At 43.4% G+C, this 22,455-nt stretch overlaps 1 protein-coding gene across 11 annotated transcripts in view; it reads right to left on the bottom strand.

Moving 5' to 3' along the window:
- The window catches only part of LOC122884773 (echinoderm microtubule-associated protein-like 6), a 107,419-nt gene that overhangs the window by 6,162 nt on the left and 78,802 nt on the right, over positions 1-22,455 (bottom strand). For 4 of the 11 annotated variants that reach the window (XR_006379971.1, XM_044215108.1, XM_044215099.1 and 1 more), the window contains exons 29-41: positions 22,256-22,382; positions 17,851-17,865; positions 14,311-14,319; positions 11,717-11,795; positions 11,505-11,634; positions 8,216-8,314; positions 7,041-7,061; positions 6,051-6,224; positions 4,768-4,976; positions 3,447-3,604; positions 1,928-2,042; positions 1,651-1,839; positions 180-352 (exon numbers count right to left, since the gene is read on the bottom strand). Coding sequence is in view for 9 of the 11 variants with exons in the window: in XM_044215108.1 (XP_044071043.1) it covers positions 180-352; positions 1,651-1,839; positions 1,928-2,042; positions 3,447-3,604; positions 4,768-4,976; positions 6,051-6,224; positions 7,041-7,061; positions 8,216-8,314; positions 11,505-11,634; positions 11,717-11,795; positions 14,311-14,319; positions 17,851-17,865; positions 22,256-22,382 (1,498 nt within the window). In the remaining 2 variants the exon portion in view is untranslated. Of the gene's footprint in view, positions 1-179; positions 353-1,650; positions 1,840-1,927; positions 2,043-3,446; positions 3,605-4,767; positions 4,977-6,050; positions 6,225-7,040; positions 7,062-8,215; positions 8,315-11,504; positions 11,635-11,716; positions 11,796-14,310; positions 14,320-17,850; positions 17,866-22,255; positions 22,383-22,455 lie in introns of those variants that run through there. The other 7 variants (XM_044215102.1, XM_044215106.1, XM_044215103.1 and 4 more) reach the window with 5 other exon arrangements.

The raw sequence follows: 22,455 nt of genomic DNA, 5'->3' as shown, positions 1-22,455 counted from the left end.
CACAAGTTAAGATGGAGTATTTAGTTGGTATTTATTCTGATTTCTCCAGCATCACACTGTACATATTTCTGTTTGGTTTGTTTCTTCTTCATGGTTCCTTTTTTTGGGGTTATATTTGTGAAATGCATGACTTCTGTTGTATTTTTAAATGGCTGTTTCTTTTTCTCTCTCTCTCCCACCGGATGTCCTGGACGGCAGCGCTGCGGTCTCGTTTCTTCGCCCACATTTTCAGCGAGTTGGCGAGGAGGAGGAGGAACTCGCCGTTCTTCATCCCCACCGCCAGCATCTCTCCATCTGCGCTGTAGCTCACACACCGGGCGGCGTGGCCGACACACACCTTGTTCAACAGTTTCTACAGAGAAGAGAGAGGATAAAGAAGCAGGACATAACGAACACTCATCCAGTGTAACAGTTTAGTAAAAAACATTATTGAACTCATCGACAAACGTCACTCCGGACAGTTTGGAGGAAGAATAAACTGATCAACAATTGGTGCATTATACAGAAATATATTCATATTTACACGTCGTACTTTAAACCACATGAACTTCTGTCGTATCAGGACACTTTATTACATGGTTTGATAAATACCAAAAGGTCTTTTAGGTAAGAATATTCCTTGTTTCCCTAAATGATGACGCTTTACTTCAGTTATCATTGTCTCAACAAAGAGCTCAAGACATTGTTTACTCTGCCGTAAAGTTTATGGGGGTCTTTGAATAATGCATAACAGTACAAGGAAGCCTGTGTAACTTGTAATTAATTAGGATGCACATTATGATCTTTGTTCGTCCGTTATATAAGGTTCTACTGCCCCTTAGTGCAGAGACATCCGCGGGTCGCGGCTTTGCTATGGATGGTTATTCTAGTACGGTCTTTCCCAAACTCAGGGTCGCTAATAGTAAAATGCATAACAATGCTCTGCAGTAAATCAAAGAGAGGGCGCTGTCCCGGGCGGGCCAGGGGGAGAGAAAACGTCACGAACGCATCAAACATCCACAGAGCCTGTAGGTGCTAGCTGTTGAAACTAAACTGTCAGCACAAACGAAGAATTTAGTTATTAATCATTCAAAATCAGCAGCGGGAGGCGCGTAGAAACAGCCGTCTCTCTCGTCTGTGGATCGCTGCTACAATGGAGGAAACTGGAATCGGGGCCGAAAAGCAAACGGGCTAAGAAACCGAACTATAAGCGACGTGTTCTGTCCGTCTATCGATCTCCTCCGCTGCGTTTCAGTGCTACGGACTGAGAGCCGGATTTCACCGCACAGACGCCCTCCTGCTCAGCTGTGGGGCTTACAGTCATCACGCCAAAATACTTAGCAAAAAGCATTAAACCACTTGCCAGCATACAGCGCATCGACCGGTAGGCTACATGCGGGGCGTGCAGATTTTAATAGTGTCCAATGAGGTCCCGGATCCTGTTCGGCAGGTTCACATTAATATCAGCAATTTTGATTATTGCTGTGATGTACTTTTATAATGAAATAAAATACATTTCATATATATTTGAAAGTCATGGTTTGTTGTGTTCTTTATCAGTAGTTTATAAATGTAGACGTTTGGGTCCCGGGGAGAATCCAAATCTCTCTTTTTGAGTCTCGAGCTGACAAAGTTTGGGAAGCCCTGCTCTAGTAAAATGTTTTTTCCCACCTTGTCGGTGAGGTCCCACAGCCGGATGGTGGCGTCGTCGCTGGCGGTGATGCACAGCTCTTTAGCGGGATGAGCGGTCAGGCCCCAGATTCCCCCCCGAGCGTGACTGTCCAGCAGCAGGTTGGACGCTGCGTTCTTCTCCCCGACCTCGATGATCTCCCCGTCCTTCGTCCCCACCAGGATCTTACCCTGAGGAAGAAGAGGACGGCGCCGATGAGGAGGACGGAGAGAGGACGACGACGACTAAGGGATGAAGATCAAAATCAAAAGTTCCCACCTTGCCTCTGCAGACGGATCGGACACACTCCACCTGCTGTCCCGTCTCCAGCTGGAACGCTCGACAACGCTTCATCTCCTGGTCCCAGAGCTTCACCGCACCGCCCTCCTTAGTCCTGACACACACACACACACACACACACACACACACACACACACACACACAGCATTTCATTTGTTTTTTAAAAAGTCCTATACATCCTCAATATATCTCCTCAGTTTCTCAGGCTTTCAACATTCATATTAATGTAATATGATGAGTGGAGAAACTAGCACTACTTGTGTGTGTGTTTTGTATATAAAGATGGACGACATGACAGCTCCCCAAAAGTGAAGCCAGAACATCTGGATCGCCCCCTGGTGGCGGGCTGCAGTACAGGTCATAAGCCCCGCCCCCCTCCATGTTAGCGGATGGGACGTGAGCCAAACTAAAAACTCAAAGTACATTTTTCCCAAAGATGGTTTCTGTCAGTTTTAGGTCGTTCTGATCACGCTGATGTTTGTTCAAGTGTTTGTTTTTCAGATACGTTTGGTTTTAATTAGTTGTTTGATGCTATAAAAACGGGGTTTCTCATGATTGACAGCTGAGGCCGGCTCGTGATTGAGTCGGCCGGGTGTGTGGGCGGGGCCTCGGTACCGCGGCTCCACCCCCCGATCACTGCTGCGTAGACTCTGGCTCCAAATGACGTCACCAGAGCAAGATGGCTGCTCCCGTGTCCGGGATGTTTTGGAACTGGAGACGCGGCGTCCATCTTTATATAAAGTCTATGGATTGCACCTGTTGATATGCATATTTATATTCTGCACATTGTGTTGAAATGTGATATATAAATAAAGTTTGACTTGACTACTAATGTGCCCAGTGCAAGTAATAATACTGGCATAAAAATACATTTGAGAAAAAGTCTTTCATCAAGAATCTGTGAGTTTTGGGAAGTCAATGTGTTCACAAGGAATCTATTAACCAATTAATTATGTCCTAATTATGACTTAGTAATTAATAATGACGAGAAAATATCTTATAGTTATGAGATAACAAGTATTCACTGTGTTGCTTTTATTACCGCAGCATCCAGATGGGGTCACACATTTTGAAAGCTTGGACGCATGTCTGAAGTATGACTCTGTATCCACGAAGATCTCGTACTGGTTTAGCTGCTCCTGAATAATCTAAAAGGACCTCAGATGTCCGCACAGTGCTAACGTACTAATAATCACACCATCCACATTACTCTCTGACTGTAATGTAAGTGTCTCAAACCAAATAAAAGCTAATTAAATCAGGCAAGTTCCATCATGCCTCAGTCTTCTTTGGCGAATGCAACGCACCTCAGAGTCTCAACATGAGACAAACTAATTGTACTGAAAGAGAGCAGTGATGGCATGTATTAGGCTCCGCGATGAAAGAAAACTGTTATTCGTGTTACGATGATGTTTGGAAGCTGCGGTTTGACAGATTTCCCGTGAGGTGAACTCGCATCTTCTGTTCGTCAGCAATCAGCCGTCGGTGTTTTACTCACGGCCGCTCCTTGCCGCCGGTGACGATGAGTCCGTCTCTCAGCGTGGTGTACATGGTGAAGACCGGCCCGGTGTGAGCCTTCGCCACCACCCTCAGCAGGCAGTGATCCCGCCACACGTACACGTCCCCGTTAATGGCTCCGGTGAACGTCAAGTTATTCTGCAAACACGCGTTTAGGGAGGAAAAAGTCATAATTAATCACATTTTCATATAAATAAATATCTGTTTTACTTTCCTCTGCAGGAGATTGAAATAACAGTAATTCAAGATGTATGCGCTGCGCTCTCTAGTGGCAAAATCAAACCTTTACACGCTTCGTGCAGCTCGAAATATGAAACATCGCCTTATTGACGATTGGCTCATTGGTCTGCGGGAACGACCCAATCGCTTCCTTTTCCGCCTCCTTCCAAAACACACCGATAATCAGATAACCAACGCATTTATAAAGACCAGAGGAACATAATGCACAAGCTGTTCGGTGGCGACATGCTTTCTTCTTCTCTTCTTGTCCAAGGTCTCTTGGACAGTTATTTCCTTTACATACATCACAGTGTTATACACAGGTTTAACAGCGAGGTGCCACTGCAGTAATGGAGGCTTGTCTGCTGCTGCCTACAACCCGGATTTGTCTATAGACTGGTTTCTGAGAGACGTCATGAGCGAGATGCGCCCACAGGTGGAAAACAAAGCAGAATGACTGACAGCTTATGAGGAGATCAACATGAGATGTTTTCATAACCACAAAAGTCGAGCTCAATTAGCTGTTAGCTCCTGCAGTCTGGTCAGAGTCCCTGGTTTTATACGGTGCAAAGTGCTGGATTGATGTTGTCTGTGTTAGCAGTATCACTGCTACTATCTACTTTCTAATATGCGTCATGTTATCTGGCCAGAGCTGACAGATGTCTATCAAAGCGTGGCGTGTGGTTAAAAACACACACGTTTTGGAAATGCAAAGATGCGAGTGCTGCATACAAATACACCTCTAAAAAGGTTGTCCTGGTTTTTCAGCAAACCCCTGTAGGAAACCCATCTATAGACAGTCCAAACCACTGCATCATTTTATTCACTCTCTGTGTGCGATCGATCATCGTGTAATAGAAGGTGTCACTTTATTAACTTGCTGCATTTATAACTTTCAATCTCAGCACCTAAAGGACCGGGGACGGCGCTTCCCATAGTCCCAATTTGTCCCGCCACAGTTTCACAATGAGCCGAAAATATATTTACACTTCTCATATTAACATAAAAGATCTCTGACGTTGTTGTGTCGCTTCGGCAAAGCATCTCTCGCTGCCGGCCAGCCAGTCTGCCGGTGAACTCACAGCACCGAAGGCGACAGACAGCATTGTCTGCATCCTGCCGTCCTCCACCGTTCCCACCACGCCCTTCTTGTACATCAGAGCGCCGCCGGCCAGCGTCCAGAACTTCACGTGTTTGATTCCCACCGACACGAACTGGGAGTCCGAGTCCGGACGAAACTCCACCACGAAGATCCGGTCCGGGTGTCCGGCTTTACTGCACACCTTGGATCCTGCAGTGGAGACACCGCTGTTAATCTAAATGACTATTCTTACATCATTTACACGCTCACATCTTGCTGTGAGCTCATGTTTTATTGCCAAACATTAGTATCACGGACACATTCAATGATAACCAATATTTAGTAATTGGCATGTGTTTTTAAAAAAATTAGGAAATTAAATTAACAGACGTTATCTGAGCTTTAGTTAGTTTAACCAGCTAAGCCCCGAAAATACAAATAATCAGTGATTGGATTAGTAACTCCCTAACAGCACGTCCAACTTTGTCAGTTTGGGCGAACACATTAAACATAGCTATTAATAATAGCTAAAGCTGACGGTGTCGTCCCTCATTCGTCCAGGAGCGTTCTATCGTAGAAAAGGTTTCAGTCGTAGTCGTCTGGACGCTGTTTTCAGAATCAAGACGTTTCGGCTCCCATCCGGAAGTCATTCTCAATTGTGAAGAAATGGGACGGGAATTAGAAATTTAAGCTACTCTGTGTTGCTTAAGCCCCGCCCTCAGGAAGGAGTCTACCTCTGTTGATTAGCTAGTTTCACCTGAAGCTGACCTAATAGTTTCCATGATGGCCCAGTAATCAGTAATCAGGCCTATTGTTTTCTGGCTGCACCTCCCTCATCACTGTTAAGTACCTGATTAGCATGTGATTGGCTTGACCACGGTGTTAATACCCTGTGGTAAACTTTGGGCAAGTTGAATCTCAGACCACCATTTCTGTTCAAAGAGGGTTTTCTTTTTCACAAAAATGGCTTCTTTGACTCCTCTTTCAAACCAACTCTTCTCTCTACTTAGACTCTTCACCTCGCTGTCTTCAAGCGTGTGGTTTGTAGCTTTTAGATGCAGCGCGCACGGCGCTCTGCAATCCCGAGTTAGCGTGTCGTCTGTGCTGATAAAGTCTTTTGTGAAGTGGCTGTTTGGTCTCACCTGTGTACCGTTCTTTGCAGTTTTCCCTCACAATAGCTAAAGCTGACTATTGAACAGAAGCCCAGCAGTATCTCCTGTGCTAATGCGCTTCTGCGTTAATGTGCGTGTATTTTAGTGTTTATTGATCAGATGGCAGTCTGACCTTCCTGCCAGCGCCACACTGTGATGGTGTGTTCAGGTTCCACCCCGACAGACAGCAGCAGCTTCCCCGTGGCGCTGAAGTTAACGTAGCCGACGCCTTTAGTGTGAGGGCAGCGGAGGATGGACAGAGTCTGTTTACTCATCGCATCCCACACGTGGATCGACGGCGTGCTGCCTGCAGAGAGATTACGAGACACGAGGAGAGAGGATATAAAGCGAGGTTCTATTACGTCACGAGGATGACAGGAAGTCACAAAAAAAACAGAGCAGTTAGAGGGATCAGTGCGGCCGACAAACACCCCGAGAACCAGACCGACATCAGCACAAAGTACTGAAGCACGCGTTTGAAGATCACACTGCGTGTGCAGAATATTGTTTTGCAGAGACTTGAACTCAGAAAATAAAACCAAGAAGACAAACAACAAGCACGGGTGCTCGTGTGAATTTGGTTTGCTTCTTGCATTGTTGATGAAAACTGAAGGATTTCAGATTTGAGAATTTGTATGTAACATCCTTCTTGTAGATCTAAATGCACATGATAGTAAACTTCCCCTACAGATGTTTCTATGATGAGCACAAGAAGCATATTGATTTTCAAATTTCTACATTGGTTCCTCAGCGTGGCAAGATTATCACACAAGCACTTGAACGCCGTCCCGACTCAACTGACAGGAAAATAATGCAGTTTTGATAAAAGTTGGTGTTTCAGGTCGCTGCTTGTTGATTTTCTTCCACCTGAACTGAAACCAACAGCTGTCTGGAGGGAATGAAATCAATATAAAAGCTGATGGAGCCACATTTTCTGATATTACAGCCAGATATTAGAATATGACCGGATACATACAAATGTTTTGCTTTACCTTGTGCTGCCTTTTTGACACAAAGACCCCCTGAGTTACTGCTAAAAGTCCCGACGGGCTAATTTTGCTGGCTGTCTCTGGGTTTCAGGGTGTCTGTCGTGGCGGGAAAGGCGGCGCGGTTTGGTTTTTACCTGGGAGTTCACTGACGTCACCTGTGGTGTTGTGAGAGCGATGGTGACAAATGAGGCCAGCCAAAAACACACACACACACACACACACATACAAAAACAAAACAAAACAAAAAAACAGATAAAAACCTGTAGTGAGTCGTTTCAAACAGGCTGCCGCGACAGTAAAGAGATATTTATGGGTGACTCTTGCTGCTTAAATCAGGCTAATGTAGCTAATGTGTGTTAGCCACACAAGTGTAAGTGGCAAGCTTAAATCTGCCATAACTGATCTTTTTTGGCCACTTGGGGGCAGCAGAGCAAGTTGTGAACCAGGAACAGGATGCTAATTTTAATGAGAAAGATAAAGCCCTAATACATATAGTCAAAGTACATTTATTACCCATTAGGGGCATACAAAGCTTATTTTATTTTCAGTGGTGGAAAGTAACTAAGCACATTTACTAAGTTACTTTACTTAAGTGCAAATGTACTTGTCTTTTCTTTTCACGCCACTTTCGACTTCTACTCCACTACATCTCAGAGGATTATGGTTAGTTACTTTACAAATTAAAATGTTTGCACACGAAACGTATGAAGAGTTTGTAAAATATGATGTTTCGTTATAAATGAAAACGTCTACAACAGTTTAAACAAGTACAGCTGAAACGATTGAGTGAAGCACTGCGAAGGTGTCACTCGCTATTTTCAGAATTTTTACAAACCAATCAATCGATTAATGGAGAAAATAATCATCAGCTGCAGTCCTCTTACTTCAGTAAAGGATCTGAATACTTCCTCCACCTCTGTTGATTTTTTCACACAGTAAATCTCACATGGGACGGCTGAAATGAGATATAAATCCAGAAAACGAGGAGGATAAAGTCAAAGACCTCCAAAAAAGTCAGACTGCCCTACTTCAGCTAAAAGACAGAGTACATAAAGCTCCTCCCAGCTGCTCATGTGGCCCGTACATCTGCCGATTGTGGTGTTTCCTTTTGAAGACAAAGCTTCCTGCACGTTCGTGTTATCAGTCTGTTGCTATTCGCTCAGTGGAGGAAAAGTAAAGCAAGCAGGTTAAACATGAAGCAGAGGAGAGAAAAGCAGGACTCGTTCGGTGCAGACGAGTTAGTAGAGAAACACACTGCCATGCAGAAGTCACACACACACACACACACACACACACACACACAGTGTACCGATCTGTCCAGTGGCGATGATATTTTTGTATTTCGGGTGCTGGTTGGCGGTCAGAGAGAGGATGTCATCAGTGTGCTCCAGGTAGAAACTCTGAGTTCCTGCAGCACAAGAAGACACGTGAACACATCACTCTGATCCGAAAGGTCACAGGTTCGATTCCCACTGCAGCAACTGTGTCTGTCAACATCCTGGGTAGCTTCACGCTTAATTTTATATCGTTTTTTTTTTTTTAGCGATACAAAATATATTCACAGTTCTTCTTCTCTTATACAAGATCACATATTCACCGTGTGTTTCCCAGCAACGTACAACAACATTCGACATGTTGTGACTTCTCGTCACGTTGTGTAGGTTGACATCTGCTGCTTGTGACCACTCTCATAATGTAACCTACAGGGTTTTATACCGCTGTAACTGCTGCTGGCGATCACCCGCACAGCGCCAGATCAGCTACTCAGGTTTTATTACACGGCTGTGTCGAATACTCGATTCCGATTGGTCAATAACGGCATTCTGCGGCCTGTTATTTCCGAATAACGCACCGTCGCTATGGACGCAGCTCTGATCACAGACTGTGGAGTCCAATCATATGAATCCGAAGAAAGAAGTGGAATAAAAAAAATGTTTTAAAAATCAATATTTTGTGTCAAATTATTGATTTCTTTATTAAGCCTCCGAGTAATAAGCGGGATGATGTACAGCGAGCGGGTCATTACTGCTTAATTAACCCCTTCAGCGTAATTCAAGAGTCCTGCATCACCCTGTCGAGGGTAATTTGGCAATAATGACCCGCTCGCTGTATATACAACAATATGATATCATGACAGAAGTTGCTCAAAACGTGTGATAATGCAAAATTTCTTCTTCTAGATTTTTAATGTAGTTTCACTATTAAACAATGCAGGACTTTCATACCATCAAATGAGGTTTAAATTAAATTAGACATGCACAACATCAGTGCAGATTTCCATGACATCGACTTTATTGTGTGTATAATATAGATGATTATTCCAAATTATGTTATTAATAAAATATATATTATATGTTACATAGTTATGTTTGTAAATCAGCTTGTAGATGAAGATCAGATCATTTAGTGGTAATTTGTGACGACTGCAAATGTTTGCAACTTAAAGCTGCGGAGTTTTCTTATGAACAAAGTTTCTGTTTACATTCAGTGTTGAACGCGTTCGCTTCATCAAAATATCTGTAAAGCTGATTTCTCTTAAAAGTTTAAAAACCTGGATCGTTTACGTTCATGTCAACTAGCTAGCGGTTCTCTTCTTCTCTGGTTTTGTTGGTGCATTACTGCATTTCTTGGTGTGTTAGCGCCACCTGTACGTTAGTGGAATAGTGTAAAACCGTTGGCAGGGAAGTTTATCATGTCACCCATGTGCAAGTGCACAAGAACAAACAATATACTCTTTCAGTTTAAAATTCCCTGTTTATTGATATTTATTCATACCTCTGTTACTGCTGTGCAATATCCTCCGTCTCATTATAATCTTAATAAGCTGCACTTAACTTGGCAGTTCATGCACTATTACTTTATACCGTGTTATTATTATCATCAACCGGTAAACCCACTGTGTGCTTTACACTTATTTTATCCTTTTCCTTTCGGCTGTTCCCTTTCAGGGGTTGCCATCAGCGAATGTGCCTCCATCTAACCCTGTCCTCTGCATCCTCTTCACTCACACCAGTTAGCTTCATGTCCTCTCTCACTACATCCATAAATCTCCTCTTTGGTCTTCCTCTAGACCTCCTGCCTGGCAGCTCCAACCTCAGCATCCTTCTACCAATATATTCACAGTCTCTCCTCTGAACACGTCCAAACCACCTCGATCTGTCCTCTCTGACTTTATCTCGAAACATCTAACATGAGCTGTCCCTCTGATGTCCTCGTTCCTGATCCTGTCCGTCCTCGTCCCTCCCAAAGACAACCTCAGCATCTTAAGCTCTGCTGCCTCCAGCTCTGCCTCTTGTCTTTTCTTCAGCGCCGCTGTCTCTAAGCTGTCCAACATCGCTGGTCTCACCACCGTCTCCAACACCTTTCCTTTCATTCTTGCTGATACTCTTTTATCACACAACACACCTGACACTTTCCTCCACCCGCTCCAACCTGCTCGCACTCGCCTCTTCACCTCTTTTCCACAGTCTCCATTGCTCTGAACCGTTGACCCTAAGTACTTAAAGTCCTGCACCTTCTTCACCTCTGCTCCTCTAATTTTATACTTATATCCACTTGTACTTAATTTATCTGACCTGTATTATATTTTTTGCTTAGTACTTCTATCGTGACAGTGAGCAGCTGGAACAAAAGAGTTTCCCCTCGTGGGATCAATAAAGTATTTCTGATTCTGAAAACGGGGGCCGACTCGTAAAAACATTCGTCCGTAGCGCTACTAGTGGTCAAAAACTCCACAGGGTACCTTTAAACCTGCAATAACAGATTCATTGTGTCCACTTGAACACAACATCGACGTATCGTCACCTTTTAAGTTGATACGTCGAAACTTGTCAGCAAACAGCTGCTCGTTTCCGCCTCCAGCAGCTACAGAGTCACATGACGCTTCATCAGGAGGCGTGTTTGTGTCTCCTGATGGACGTCAGTCCGGTCTTCTCTCTGTCAGCTCTGTGTTTGGTCTCCAGCAGCTGCTGAGGGAAACATCTGGCTCTTTAGCAGCTAGATGCTCCGCTATGTCCACCAGCTGCTCTCTGACTGAGTCTGTCTGCTGTCTGCTGCTGAGCGGCTCGAGTTCAGCGGCTTTTTACAGCTTCTTCTCTTAGAGCTGAGAGCGAACCAGAACAGTGAAGCTGCAGCCGGACAGATAAGCAACGAGCTGAAAGTCTCTATGAAGCTCCGTGAAGCCGAGCGGAGCTGCAGGTTCGGCTGATGATTCACTACCAGAGACACCGACACACCGTCAGTTCAGACGTTGCAATATAAATATCAGTAACAGCTTTAAGCATCATCGTCAGCATCAGTGCTCTTTAAATGCTTTGTTGTAAACGTAGAAACATCAAGCTAGCTGTAAGCTAGTTAATGCTGTAGATAACTTTGCACCACAGATCATCTTTTTAAACGTTGGTGTCTGTGGTGGATGTTGTGGTGACAGGTCATGTGACTTGGGCTCTGTGAACCTGATAAGGACAGCGAGGGGACAGAGGCTATAGCTGCCGACAGAGGCCGGATGTTAAGAGACAAAAGAGCGAAGAAATGTAACAAACCAAAAAATGTGGCGGGTCAAAAATGTGTATTGTGACGGTGTGTGTTGCCGTGGTTACCGGTGCTGAGACTGTGGACGATGGCAGTGGCGGCAGTGTGGTAGACGATGTCGGTGCCGTCATTGAGGTAGTGCAGGTTGTTACGACAATCGAAGCCCCGAAAACCAAACACATGATCTAAAACCAGGTCCTACAGACGGAGGAGACAGAAGAGACAGATAAACAGGAGGGCGGACAGACTGAGAGAGAGACAGGTAGAGAGACAGACGTACCTCGACCAGTCTCTTCTTCTTGGAGACGTTGTTCTTCTGGAGTTTCTCTGGCTGCGGCGCTGCTCGACTCACTGGAGGCCTGGAGGATCAATCAGTCTATTAATCAATCAAGCAGTCACTCATATCCCACTGCACTTCTGAGGTCTGGAGGACAGACAGGTGGAGGAACAGTCAGTGAGACAGCATGGTCAGTCTGCAGACAGACAGGTAGGACACAGACAGTACTGTAATTCAGACAGACAGGTCATCCACATCTGTCTCAGTCCCTAAAATACCGGTGCTATGACTAAAGAGTACACTTAATAAGTTGTACTAGTAGTAGAAGCTAAACTAGCAGTAATACAAGTAGTAATAGTTATAGTGGTAGTCATAGTAACAGTAGCAGTAAAGGGATGAATAGTAGTAACTATAGTAGAAGTAACATTTAGTAGAAGAGGTAGACACTGTTATAGTAGTAGTTTTAAAGCATTAGCAGTAACAGTAGTAGTAATAGTTGAAGTAGTGTTGGCAGTAGTAGTAATATTAACCAGTTACTAGTAACAACAGGAGTAGTAGCTTTACCAATACCAGTGGGGGTACTAGCAGAAGAAGTAATAGTAGTAGCGTTGGTAGAGCTAGTAGTAATAGTTGTAATTATAGTAGTAGTAGTAGTAGAAGCAAAACTAGCAGTGGTAATACAAGCAGTAATAAGACGGTGTAGTCCCTCATTCGTCCAGGAGTGTTACATCGTAGAAAAGGTTTCAGTCGTAGTCGTCTGGACGCTGTTTTCAGAATCAAGACGTTTCGGCTCCCATCCGGAAGTCATTCTCAATTGTGAAAATGGTCTGAGAACTCAGAAATTTAAGCTACTCTGTGTTGCTTAGGCCCCGCCCTCAGGAAGGAGTCTTCCTGAGTGTCTGTTGATTAGCTAGTTTCACCTGAAACTGACCTCATTGTTTCCAAGATGGCCCAGTAATCAGTAATCAGGCCTATTGTTTTCTGGCTGCACCTCCCTCATCACTGTTAAGTACCTGATTAGCATGTGATTGGCTTGACCAAGGTGTTAATACACTGTGGTAGACTTTGGGCAGAAGCTGAATCTCAGACCACCATTTCTGTTCAAATAGGGGTTTTCTTTTTAACATAAATGGCTTCTTTGACTCCTCTTTCAAACCAACTCTTCTCTCTACTAAGAATCTTCACCTTGCTGTCTTCAAATGTGCGGTTTGTAGCTTTTAGATGCAAATGCACGCGCTCTACAATCCCGAGTTAGCGTGTCGTCTGTGCTGATAAAGTCTTTTGTGAAGTGGCTGTTTAGTCTCACCTGTGTACCGTTCTTTGCAGTTTTCCTCACTGCATTAAATAGAATAAACTACATTGCTCTGTTTCTGTGTGGGCATCTTGTCCTTGGGGATGAACGAGTTTCTGTCTTAAAGTGTTGCCTGGTTTAAAGAAAACAGGAACATCGTGCTGTCTAAAGATCCTTTGTAGTTTCTCCAGACAGTCCAGATACATAAGGGATGGAGACACCGTTCCTTCTTGGTTCTGTTACACTTTTGTCCTGTTTTTTGACGAGAATGACTTCCGGATGGGAGCCGAAACGTCTTGATTCTGAAAACAGCGTCCAGACGACTACGACTGAAACCTTTTCTACTAGCAGTAATAGTTACAGTGGTAATAATAATAGTAGCAGTCATTGTAGTAAAATGAGTAACTGTAGTAACTGTAGTAGAAGTAACATTTAGTAGAAGAGGTAGCAGCAATAGTAATATTAACACTAGAAACAGTAATGACAGTTCAAGTAGCTGAAGTAAGCGTAGAGTGAGTACTAGCAGTAGAAGTAATAATACTCGCATTATATCTAGCAATTATACAAGTTGTCATGTTCACAGTCGTAGTAACAATAGTGGTAGTCACAATAGTACTAGTGTGTTAAATAATGAAGGAAGTAACAGTGTGGTAGGTATTAGTGGCAGTACTAGTGTGGTAATAGTGGTATCAGTAATGGTAAAAGTACTGTAAGAGAAAAAAGTAACAGTAGTAAAAGTAATCTTCAGTAAAAGAGTATATTGTATTTGTAGTAATATCTATAGCTGTAACAATGGAAGTACTTTTAGCAGTAGTAGTATTACTACTAGCAATAGTAACGAAAGCAGCTGTAGCATGGTACTACAAATAGTAATAGCAGTAGTACCAGTGTGGTAAGTAGATGTGGCGGTAGTGCAATAATATATTATTAGTAGTCAAATTAGTACTAGTAATAGTAATAGATGCAAAGTGGTAATATTAATGGTAGTACTTGTACTGGTAAGACTGGAGTTTTACTTCCACAGTAAACTAACTACACTATTTAACTAACTATAACTAAAATTAGTATTATAACCATTTAAAATAACTATAAAAACTCTCTAATGCGAAAATCTAGATTCACTCTCCTTAAATTTTCAGAAAAGATTCTGAGATTATAAATCCAGACAACAAGCTAAGGACAGTGTGAGGTACACACACACACACACACACACACACACACACACAATGAAGAGGTATTGCTTAGACAAACAGTAACAGACAGACAGGTGGACAGACAGGTGGACAGACAGGTGGACAGGTGTTACCTGGATCCCCTGGAAAGCAGAGGGACAGAACCAAGGTACAGATCTTTAGAAAACACAAACACACACACACACACACACACACACACACACACACACACAGGCCTCTCATTCCTCAGAGAAACTATAATGTGACTAGCTGTGGCTATAGCTACATGCTAACAAAATGCTAGCATGCTACTGGTGCTTGTTTTTATTTTCAGGCTGTCAGGCTAACATGCTAGCAGGGCTAATCGTGTTAACGGGCTAACATGCACAGACAATCTGAGAGTCCGTTTTCAGGCTCAAGAACAAACAGGGACGAGGTGAGTTCACGTTTCACTGCATATCTCTGTACCTGGTTTCAAAGTCTGACACTGTGGGCCCCCTTCAGACAACCGCATCATGCTCTAAGTTTTGGAACTGCAGTTCCCATAATGCTTTAGGGGATGTAAACAGGAAGTATAATGTCAGTTAGTTAGCTGTGGGCTAGCTGGATTACTTCGATCCTGAAGAAAACTTAAAAACATGATGATTCTCAGGCAAGTTCTGAAGTTATACGGAGCATCTTTTTTCTCTGTTTATTAGCTGTTTTATACACGTTTATTCTGGATGTAATTTTTCACCTGCACCCCAGTAATAATTACAGCCAAGTCAAAAATGTTTTTGCTAATCTTTGCTAACACCAACATATAGGCCTGTTTGGGAACCAATATGAGGCCAGAAAACGTTAAAGCCATCAGGAGAGCAAGAGCTCATCAAATGTGCTGTAATGTCAGCTACATGTAGGTGCTGCTTTGCTCTTTTGAGTCCCGTGTTTTTAGCCGATATTTGTTTACATTTTGGCAGATTGTCCCCATTAAAAGCAGCTGAATCAGCTGTCGGCAGCTCCTGTCTGCAGTGGACCCGTGGACGTACAGACATCTGTCACTGGATCACTGTGATACTGAAGAAAACTTAAAAACACCGTGATTCTCAGGCAGGTTCTGCAGCGTCTCTTTCCTGTGATTTCTAAGTGGATTTATGGCCGTTTATTCTGGACATCAGAGATAATGATCTCCTCGGGAAGGGTAAGTCACACTGAATGATATCAATATGTGTTTCATGTCTGTGAGTTCAGATGTGACTGAGTTATGACTCAGAGAAGGAGGGAGGTTTTTGACTTAAATTCACCTCCTGCAGTGTCTCTGCCTCCCCTCCAGCTCTCCGGCGCCCCCCTGGGGAGGCTCTTGTCTTTCTCGTTTGTCTTTGTCCTGCTGAATTTCTATCACAGACCAGATCCTGTCATTTTCCGATGGTTAAAATGTTGAATTACAGACGAGCACAGTGAAGATTTCGTTCCCCACCTCCCCCCTGTGACGTGAATCCCGTCCGAATGGGGCTTTAGGTGCTTCTATGTGGTCACGTGAGCGATAACAGAGAACAAGTACAGGACAGAAACCGGACGAAGGGTTAGAATGAGGAGAAAGAGACACAGGAGGAGAGGGAGAGGAGGAACAAACTGGGTTTTAAAAGAGAGGAAGTAAAGGATGAGAAGAAATGCGAGGATGAGCGAAGACGAGAAACAAAGAAAGAAACTAATTCTAGCATAATGAAGGAAATCAAAGCTAACTATGTTTATGTTTGAAATAGAAGATTATTATCTCTGATGTTACTGAAACCACCAGCAGGTGTGTAGACATAAAATATACAGATAAAACATAAAATCGTGTAAACATAATACATTAAAAGTACAAATAGAGAGCCGAAGTCCTGATGTCCCTCTCTGTCTGGACTCAGTACAATCTCTCACTGAGGGTTTGAATGAGTATCTACAGCACTTGATGTTATTTTGAAAATTAAACGTGTCATGGTAGAGGTTTCTCTCTTATCCATGACATGCAGCCACACTCTCTTCCTTTGATGTAGCTGTAAACCCTGCCGTCTAAAAAACATCTACAGCGGCAGTCGAGGTCTGTGTGCTTAATGGAAACGGTACTATTTGTTTTAAAAGGCCACGAAAATCAACGATCAGGCCAAATGTTACAAATTGCCATCTTTGTCTGGACAAACAGACTTTTTAGAGATACGTGGTTCTCGCAGGACAGCGGCGCTACAAACACGTGATGATCTTATAGACCATGATGCATTGCTGCAGATGAAAGCAGTTAAAATCAACCTGAAACATCTGCAGCAGTAAAATGCAACGCACACATTAATGCAGCAGGAATATGAATCCAGAAACATCAGATATAATAAAACACTGACATGTAAAGGAATAGGGTATAATGAGTACTTCTACTTTTGGTTCTTTAAGTGAGTTTTGCTGAATGCAGGACTTTTTCGGTATTTGTACTTTTACTTAAAAATACGTCTTCCACCGCTGCAAAAAGAGCGATCGACACGACATACTTGTGTTATGTTCAAACTAAGACTAAGTGGTATTTAACTTAGTGGAGATTTACGCGTCACTAGATTAAAAACCACACAAACTAGTTCTTGCTAGTATATCTGCCCCGTTTAGAGTTTAGAGTAAAACAGGTAACATATCTGACCCAACACTTGATCAAAATGCTGTTTAATAATGTAATTTAACAAACATTTAACCAAATGTAGCTCAAATTACGAAACATTACCGTTAGCCTAAATTACCAAATAATGTCGGTTAGGTTAGCTTAACTGGTCACAAGCATATTTCTCCATGTATGTATATATGAATAAAACAAAGTCATTGTCTGGTTTAATATACTTCTCGTCCTCCTAAAACTGATAAATTATTTTGTGATACAGTTACTTCCTGTTTTAATGGATTGCTTTTGATTGGAGGTGCTACTGATGTTTCACGGATTTACACGTTACCAAAGTGTTTACCTGCTGAGACATCTCTTAACTTTTAATGGTGCAACCCGATTTAGTACATTTCTACTTTGAAACTAGCTAGTAGTTACTGAGAACTTTAAACGCAAACGTAGAAATGGATTTAAGAATAGCGGGTGCATCATTTGTGTTATTTCAAATGTCAAATGTGAGATTTAACTTCTGTAACAGATCCGGGAAGTTCTGGTTTCACTTCAGCTCTCTTCACAGTGACTGAACCTGTAAGCTTTCTCGTCACCAAGTCAAACTCCAGACAGGTATTGGTGGTTAAAGGGGCGAGATGGTGCTTTTGTATGTTTCATCCCTACAAAATCCTCCAAACCGCCTCTACAGAACACTTCAAACAGTTGCTAAACAGTAACCTCCTTAATCCGAGAAACCAAATTCACGTAAACGTTTGCAGGAAATATAACACTGCTTTTGTTCTGGGTTTGTTTTCCTGAACTCTTTGTTAAAATACTGGAATAAAATAAAAGGCAGAGAATGCATGAAGTCACACGTTGAAAAATACAATAATCAAATCTGGATTTTGGATAAAGAAACTCCAAGTTCTTATCTTAGATTAACTCACTGGATTGCCTCACTAGACGCTGTTTACTTGTTTTGTAATTTTTATATATATATAAAGTACATTTAATTAAATTAGACCTATCATATTGACATTTTGCCCATCTGAAAATCATCTACACAGTATCAGATCATACTTACTTGACAATGCCCTGCCTCCAGGGGAATGCAAGTTAAAACACAACACAGATATTAAGAGTTTCTACAAGCAAGGCCAGAGAGCAGCAGCAACACTCAGGAAGTAAGGGTACCACAAAGGGACAAATACGAGTGTCTTTGGGTTAGAGCCACATGAGGGTACTTAGACACCTTTTAGGAACTTAACGAACTGTAACCTGGAGCTTCCTATAACCTGAACTCGTAAGAACCCGTAAATTCTGCTTTCGTTTCCGCTGTGTTTTACAAACCAGAATGTTTGAGACGTCACTGAAAAGGCGACGCCGGGACAAACGTCATTTTAAAGTGCGATGTGTGGTAGGTGAGTGCAGTTCAGATGTGGGACACATAACAGTGTGGTGCTAATATATTTTCTTCTACATTTACATGCGATGACTTTTGGTAGCGTTAAATCAGCAGGGCTGGTCCCGCTCTCTCTCTCTGCTCGGCTCCATGCCGTCAAAAAAAAACCAATCAAACATCCCGCTGCTCAGTTTCCTCCTGAATCAGAAGATGAGGAACTGATGATGAAGAACCTGCGGGGAGGGAAAGTCCTTTCTGAGCTGAGCTTCTGTTTTCTTCAAGAGAACATATATCGATGCGGCGTTTGGTCGCGCTGCCGCGTGGAAACGACGGCGCGACCAAACGCTTCGCTAAAGTTACTGGGAAATTTAATTCAACTTCTCACATACTCCCCAACGCTGCGCGAACAAACAACGGTTTACACGGATTATGTTCTGAGTGTATTGAAGGATTAAACGTCCTCGTGGTGCTTCTCTAAACACACGTTTAAATGATGCACAGCAGCTGCTGCAGTCCTTACCCCCCCCAAGTGTACGTGGAACTTGGATTTAGCGTCACCTTCTGAGCAGTGCTGAAATTTACGTTCAGAAATTTGAGGGGGAACAAAGCGGAAACAAGAGCAGAACCTGTGGCGAGGGATACACCTGAAGTTAGGGGTCGTTAAGTTCCTGAGGTGGAAAAGGCCGACTTTTGTGTCTGGTTGCTAATCCTGTTCTGTAAGTTTAAATGTCAGTTTTAACATTTATGACAACCCTGCAGAATAAATCTGTATCTTTACAGTGCCCTTTGTTGTTGAGTGTTTTGAAGACAGAAACTCACTGATAATTATCTAATAATATAAATATCTAATAATTATCTGTTAGCATGTGCAACGTGGAAACACACAGCAAACTGACATGAAGGGACAAAACAAGATTCATGCAGAAGCCCGTGCATGCATGAGATGCAAAATCCTTTTGCTTTAAAACAAACACACGGGTACGTACTGTACACTCACACCAATGTAAGTATAGGGGCACACATTAACACACGCATACGCACACTGGGAACACACAGTTACTGTGACCACTGATGACACACACCGAGCATAAGATGAAGCTGTTCATAAAAAGTTTGCTAAGAGTTTTCAGCTCGGTTTGCACACACAGTCTCAGAGTCACGAAGAGAAATCACGCTGAACGTCAACAGCAGCAGCACACAGACGGCTTCCAAAGCGTTGAACTGTAAATGGTGAAGTTTTACTGAGTTTAAAGCTGCACCAGGAGCTCAAAAAGACAAGTTTAAAAAAATGCAAACTACCAGAAAAACCATCCTGTGTGTGTGTGTGAGACTGATAAACAGGATGAGCTTACAGTTTTTCTCAGTTGCTAAAACACTAAACCCTACTGTCTGAACCAAACGCTCAGCTGCCTGAACCCACTGACTGAATCAATCGCTCTTTTGGCAAAACCATCAGCGCTTCTCACCTGTTTAGACACAACTTGCCAACACATTTTCACTGCGATGCACCCGTGCTGCATAACGGTGAGCACAGGTGACAAAAGTCAAACACAGTTAAAGCACAGATGTCACGACTTGAACACGACGACTCAAAACTGATCCCACTTGTGGCGAATGATGTGAGGGAACATGTAAAGTAAGCCAGCTCAGAGAGCGCTGGTCTGTGAGGCCCTACAACGGATCGAAATCTGAGAGGAAGAGTTCGTGTGAGAGGAGGTCGAGGTGGTCAGCGAAGACCAGGAACCGTAATATCTGATGAACTCAGAGCTACTGGGACTGACCACGTTCTTGTCCGTGGTGTGAGCATGAGGGAGGCTGGACAACCAAACACCAGTAGAGTCACTGTGTCCACCACAATCCCAAGATTTAGAGAAGAGGACAGGTAATTACCTTTTTTTGACATTATAGTACAGTATGTAAATGTTGACAGCAATCACTGTATGACCTACTATATACTGTACCACAGTATACTGTAAGTAAATATGTTTCAGTACATCACTGTACCAATATACTGCAGTATTGTAATGGAGGGCTGGTCTAACTGTTTGTAGGCCTGGTATTCATGGATATGTCTGTACTTTATTTTTACATGGGCTTACTGTACAAGTGGCAAACGCATAAGATTTCTGTTTTGTCTTTTTGTCCAAGCGCTAAATGCACAGGTTTTTTTTTGTTTTGCAACATGCATTTAGCCTACAGTGAACAATAAACATTTATTTCTCCAGCTTCGTGTCCCGAGCATTGTGTTTTCTATTTTTCTACGTAGCGTTTAGAGACTGTTCAGTAGTGATTTGACAACATAGTTCAGTTTTGAGCACAGGTTGAACTGTTTTGAGGTGAAAGAAGAGTCTGAGGTTTTGTGAATGTAGCTTGAAAATTGTGTTTTGTGTTCACAGTTTAGAGAAAAGGAGAGCGGCTTTCAAGAAATGTGTCTTAGCAATCGAGAAAAACTGTAACTGAAGTATTTAATGTTTTACTCACAAAAGGCTTCAAGACGAGTGACGGGAGTAGTTTGAAAACGTGTTTCATATCATCATAAAGTCTTTTTCCAAAAACAGGTGATGCACAACGGAGGACCATCAGAACTTCAGATAGTGTGTGAGCTACTTATGTCAGTCTTGATGCCAAAATCACATAAACAACAAACAGTTAAAGGAACATTATACATTTGGCTTGAGAGCTGACAGTAAACGTGATTTCAGATCCACCAACACACCGTAGGATTTACTCTGTTAAGCTATGAAGCTCGTGAAAACAGTTTGAACAGCCAGCAAGAAAACATCCTCCTGTCGATATTCTTATAATGCATTTAACTTTTAACAGGGCCGCCCTGTTCACGCTCACCTGGACGCTGTATCTACACCTGAGGTCCGCACGGGAATGTAATCAGGCTCACCGGATTCACCCAGTGGTAATCTTTTCTCACCATTACCTTCCATCCCACGTGATGTCGCGGCAGCATAGCTACCTGCACCGGTCAAGCGTGTTTACAGGTCAAAGGTCACCGAGACTGACATCTCGTACCGTCTATTGGAGACTTTTATTTCTAATATCTTCTGTTTTAATGCAAACTGAGAAACGTCCTCCACGGTTTCCTGTTCTCTTGACACATTCAGTATTATGTCCATTTCCACAGCACTAACTCCAGACTCACGTCACACTAACTGTTCTGCTGTTTGTTATTATTTGAGACTCGGCCATTATTATATAAACCGGCTTTTGGCCTTTCCTGTCCCCGTTTGGCCTCTGGTACTGCTGCTTGCACTGCGCTTCCTCGGGTCCTGAGCAATACACCTGCCATGACATAGTTGCGTCCCCTAGCAATGCTGGAGTATACGCGTCACACCAACATTTTATGGCCTCACTGACGTCAAAGCCCCACTCAGCGTCTACTGTCCCAGATTTCCCGTGCCTCACTAGTGCGACTTGAGGTGATGTCGTTCCCCGGAGCAAGCGGGCGCACTGCATCCGGAGTACGGATCACCAAACGCGACGCTGTTGCATCTCCTCCAGGTGTGGCCATAATACCAGAGCACGGCCGACCCTCTGGCGTGTTCACAACTCCATCAGCAAGATCCGCGATGTGAATCGCCAGTAACAACTGTAGAGCGAGGTGTACCCAGCGTGCCGTTCGGCGGTGTAACAGTTAATAGGGGTCCCCTCTCAATACACAGCACAGTGTGTACTTCTGGTGGTAGTAACACACTTCCTGACGTGCACACTGTTTATCTGTTTAATAAATATGTCCCGTAGATCTGCGCTTCCTCGGGTCCTCAGCAGTACGACTACCCGGCCAACGGTTGTCGAGGACAGACATACAGAGGGTCGTTTTCATTTTAGTTAGATTAAGTTTCTCCACCAACCTCAAGCATGTGAACTGAAGTCGACAGAGTGTAATGGGATCACACTTTCACACCTGTCCCTGCCACCAGGGGGCGCCGACACGCAAAGTTGTCTGGTGCAGCCTTAAACTCTGGACCCAAACTGGGTTAACGGATCTGATGCAGGCTGTTTAAAACAACCTGTCGTCATAATGTGTGTGTGTGTGTGTGTGTGTGTGTGTGTGTGTGTGTGTGCGTGTGCAAACCTCTCCTCAGCAGACAGCTCCTTCAGCTGTTGGTGAGGTTTGGTTCCTCTCATCTCTCTGATGCTGACGGCGTACATCTTAGTGGTGTAATCCACCGCCTTCTCCCGGGCGACATCACTGTCGTAGCCTTCACACACACACACACACACACACACACACACACATTTATAAGTTAGAGTTCTGCAGCCTGACCCGGGCCG

Source organism: Siniperca chuatsi, linkage group LG11, assembly GCF_020085105.1.
Source record: "Siniperca chuatsi isolate FFG_IHB_CAS linkage group LG11, ASM2008510v1, whole genome shotgun sequence".
Taxonomy (NCBI): domain Eukaryota; kingdom Metazoa; phylum Chordata; class Actinopteri; order Centrarchiformes; family Sinipercidae; genus Siniperca; species Siniperca chuatsi.
This window is presented reverse-complemented; position numbering and strand designations above follow the sequence as displayed.